Source organism: Ammospiza nelsoni, chromosome 12, assembly GCF_027579445.1.
Source record: "Ammospiza nelsoni isolate bAmmNel1 chromosome 12, bAmmNel1.pri, whole genome shotgun sequence".
Taxonomy (NCBI): Eukaryota; Metazoa; Chordata; class Aves; order Passeriformes; family Passerellidae; genus Ammospiza; species Ammospiza nelsoni.
In genome coordinates, this window is record NC_080644.1 from 6,461,803 (window position 1) to 6,465,608 (window position 3,806).

The following is a 3,806-nucleotide window of genomic DNA, read 5'->3' on the forward strand; positions in this document are numbered from 1 at the left end:
TGTTCCCTATTGAAGCAGTTTAACCCCCTGCTTCCCATCCTTTCATCCCTCACTCAGCCAGTCCTGGGTGCTGCCTGTGTCCCTCCACATCTCCCTCATTCCTGAAGGAAACGTCCACCGTATTTACTATTTCAATAACCCTGCAGAGAGAAAACCCTTGTTTCCCCCCTTCCCTGATCCGAGCAAGTGCTAATTGGCCAGACACACAACACGCACACACAGAAGCATCGTGTTGATCTAATTGCAAATCCCGGTACGTCAGCAGCCCAGAGACCCTCCTCCAGCTCGGATCGGAGGGAAGAGGCTCACCAGTGCGAGCAGCAGGTGCTGGAGGAGGCAGAGGAGCCGCTTCCCAGGTAAGGGACGCTTCACTCCCCATCCCCAGCGCCGGCAGTCCCGCTCACTTTATTGCCGTGCGACAACAAAAGGCAGAAGAAGTGAGGCACTTCTCTCTGCAGAGCCCGGGACCGATTGCCAAACCTTTGATCTTCACGGTGGGGGGGTAGGGATCGGGTTTTTGTTCATTCCCTGTGGAGGAATTCTTGGAAGTATGGGTCAGGCAATAGTGATGGATGTGGTGACTGCTACAGGTGGGATGATTCCTGCTGTGTCTCTAAAGTGGATTTGCTTTCAGGGTACTTTTCTCTCTCTTCCCCGATTAATCCTGAACTTCTGAGATGTACAGGTTTGTCTGTCCGTCTGTGCCAAATTTGGGGTGCTGCCAGTTGTTTGTACTGGGGATGGTTTTCAGAGTGAGTTCATAACCCACCCTTGCTTAAAGGTGTACTTTGATTGCAGGGTAATCCCCTTTAACCGTTAATTTCAGAAATACTCCCTGAACTATTTTTTCCCCTCCTTCTTTTACTAGGGGACCCTGGGAGTGGGGAGTAGCAGTGTCAGAAACTTCTTCATTGTTTGTGAAATCCCAGCCCATGAAGAGCCTGAACTCCGACACAAAGGCAGGCGCTAATTAACCACTGGAACGCTTCTGCTCCAGCACGGAAAGCAAGAGCTGTGCCAGAGAAACTGCAGCCATCCCTCCGGTCTTCCAACGGCTGTGAACAGCCAGCCAGGCACGAAATTCCCCCTTCTGCCTCCTTGTTCCTGTCAGCCCCAAAAGAGCTCTCACTGCAGACAGCTGAACAGGAGCCGCTCAACTCCCCCAGCCAAGAAAAGCCAAAGCTCACCGGGAATGCTCTCAGAAAGAAGAGTTCCTTGATTTATTTAGAAAGTCATTATTCTCTTGTTTTCTTGGTTCATGGAGACTTATGTCTTCCAAACATTTTTTTCTCCCATCATCACTTCAAAATCTAACTTCTCCAACAGGGGGGAGAGGTAAGTTAGGTGGTCCAAGAAGCCTCACAACTCACCTTTGAAAATAAGCTGCATCTAAATGAGGTAACAGCTGCTTCTCACAGGAGGGGGAAAATATCCCAACCAAACAAAAAGCCTCTCACTTCTGGGCTAGTGAGGCTTTCAGTGGTATCTGAGGGTGGTCTGTGATCAATAGTCATGGGAAACATCTCCTTTTGGGATGATCTGAACAGCTCCTGCAGTAACGCAGGCAACAGCTGCTACCTGGAAAACAGCATGAGGTTCAACTTCACCCTCCAAGAGCAGGCAGCTGATTTCTATGTTGTCCTGCCTGTGATCTACTCTGTGATCTGTGCTGTGGGGCTCACGGGCAACACTGCTGTCATCTACGTGATCCTCAAGGCCCCCAAGATGAAGACTGTGACCAACATGTTCATCCTGAACCTCGCTATCGCTGATGACTTGTTCACCCTTGTCTTGCCCATCAATATTGCAGAGCACCTCCTCCGCTACTGGCCCTTCGGAGAAATCCTCTGCAAGGTCATCTTGTCCATAGACCACTACAATATCTTCTCCAGCATTTATTTCCTGACAGTGATGAGCATAGACAGGTACCTGGTGGTACTGGCTACGGTCAGGTCCAAGAGGATGCCCCACCGCACGTACCGAGCAGCCAGGATTGTCAGCCTGTGCATCTGGATCCTGGTCACCATCATAGTCCTCCCTTTCATCATCTTTGCCAATGTCTACACTGACGACCTGGAGATCAAGAGCTGTGGTCTCAATTTCCCCAAGCCTGAGAGGTTTTGGTTCAAAGCCAGCAGGATCTACACCCTCATCCTTGGCTTTGCCATTCCAGTATCCACCATCTGCATCCTGTACACCATGATGCTCTACAAGCTGAGGAACATGCACCTGAACTCCAATGCCAGAGCCCTGGACAAAGCCAAGAAGAAAGTCACCATCATGGTCTTCATAGTCCTGGCTGTGTTCCTCTTCTGTTGGACCCCCTTCCACCTGGCCACTATCGTGGCTTTGACCACTGACTTACCCCAGACCTCCATGGTCATTGGGATATCCTACTTCATCACCAGCCTAAGCTATGCCAATTCATGCTTGAATCCTTTCTTGTACGCTTTCCTGGATGACAGTTTTCGGAAAAGTTTCCGGAAGCTGCTGGAATGCAGAACTTCTTGAACAGGGGATTGGGGCTGGCAGGTCCCTGCCCTTCCAGGGTTTTTCAGGAGAAACTTTGCAGACTGGAGGAGTGGCCAATGAATGCACAACGTCCTTTCTTTGGTTTACATGTAGTGTGCGGTCTGTTTGTAACTCTCGTCAGCAACAGGGTTTGTCCTGCCCACTTGCGACTCTTGTATTTCCCCTCTTTGCTCCCACCAACTTGCATTTTTAGACCCTGATTTTAATTTCACCCCCTGAATTATTAAGGACAGAACATTTCCTTTTCAGGGGTGTACTTCTGCCACAGAGTGGTCCTTTATTGCCATCTGCTGTACAGCACGGACAGGCTGGAGACCAATTTCCAGAGGAGTGCAAAGCTCAGTTCTTTATCACTGAGTTATTAGGGAGGATTGTTTAATGGAGCAGAGCTAATGAGCACTTTCAATGAAACATCTGTAAGAGAGAGGATGAGTATTTGGAAGAGAAAAGAAACTATTTTCAATGTTCATGTATGTTCCTGTGTGTTACGGCTTTCTTTTGATTTTGAAGGATTGTCCATCTTCCACCCCACCACAAATTTCCTCTTTTGTGACTCGTTAAATTTAGACCAAAAGGAAGACTTGAGTCTCAAAAATAGTGCCAAACAGCACACCATACAAATACTATAACAACTGTGAGAACTTGTGTTAGAAATCATTTTGAACTAGTTGTTCCTGTTAAGTGTCAAATACATATTTATTTAAGAGTGAGTAATGAAATAAACCTCATGGGGGAATAAAGAGACTGGTCCTTCTTTCACAAGAGAAAATTTATGCTACTTGTGCCATATCTTTGCTATATATATTACATTTTGCCTATTATAAAATAAACACAGCAGGTTTGTAACAAAATTAAGGTGGTTTGTAAGCCATAAGAAAAACTCTAGTGAGCACTGCAGATATGAAGTTTCTTCTTTCACAGATAAACAGTCAAAATATTTGAACAAAAGTATTGGAACAAAAGGACTTGACTGGAAGAGCCTGGGAATCAGAAACTCCATATTAAAAGCTTGGAAAACTCATTCTCACACCCTTTAGCCCTGTGAAGTTTGTATGTTACTGCTTTTAGGAAGGCTGTCATAACTAAAATTTTTCTTTCAAGCTTTCCCCCAGCCCCAGGCACCAAGCTTGGCTCTTACCTGTCCAAATTTCCCCAGGAAAATGCAGGACAGGGAATGCAAAAGGAAAGGAGACTGCAGTTCTCAGCTTAAATGGGTTCTCAGAGCAGTGGGTGGGTGTGGGTGGAGACCCCAGGTGAGACTGCGTGGGGCAATT

At 47.1% G+C, this 3,806-nt stretch overlaps 1 protein-coding gene across 1 annotated transcript; it reads left to right on the forward strand.

The window, feature by feature from the left end:
- The first annotated feature begins 283 nt into the window (after window positions 1–283).
- On the forward strand, window positions 284–3,453 carry NPBWR2 (neuropeptides B and W receptor 2). The gene is made up of 2 exons (XM_059480942.1): window positions 284–356; window positions 869–3,453. Exon 2 carries the CDS (start codon window positions 1,513–1,515, stop codon window positions 2,509–2,511), a length of 999 nt encoding a protein of 332 aa, XP_059336925.1. The 5' UTR covers window positions 284–356; window positions 869–1,512; the 3' UTR covers window positions 2,512–3,453.
- The last annotated feature ends 353 nt before the right edge of the window (window positions 3,454–3,806 follow it).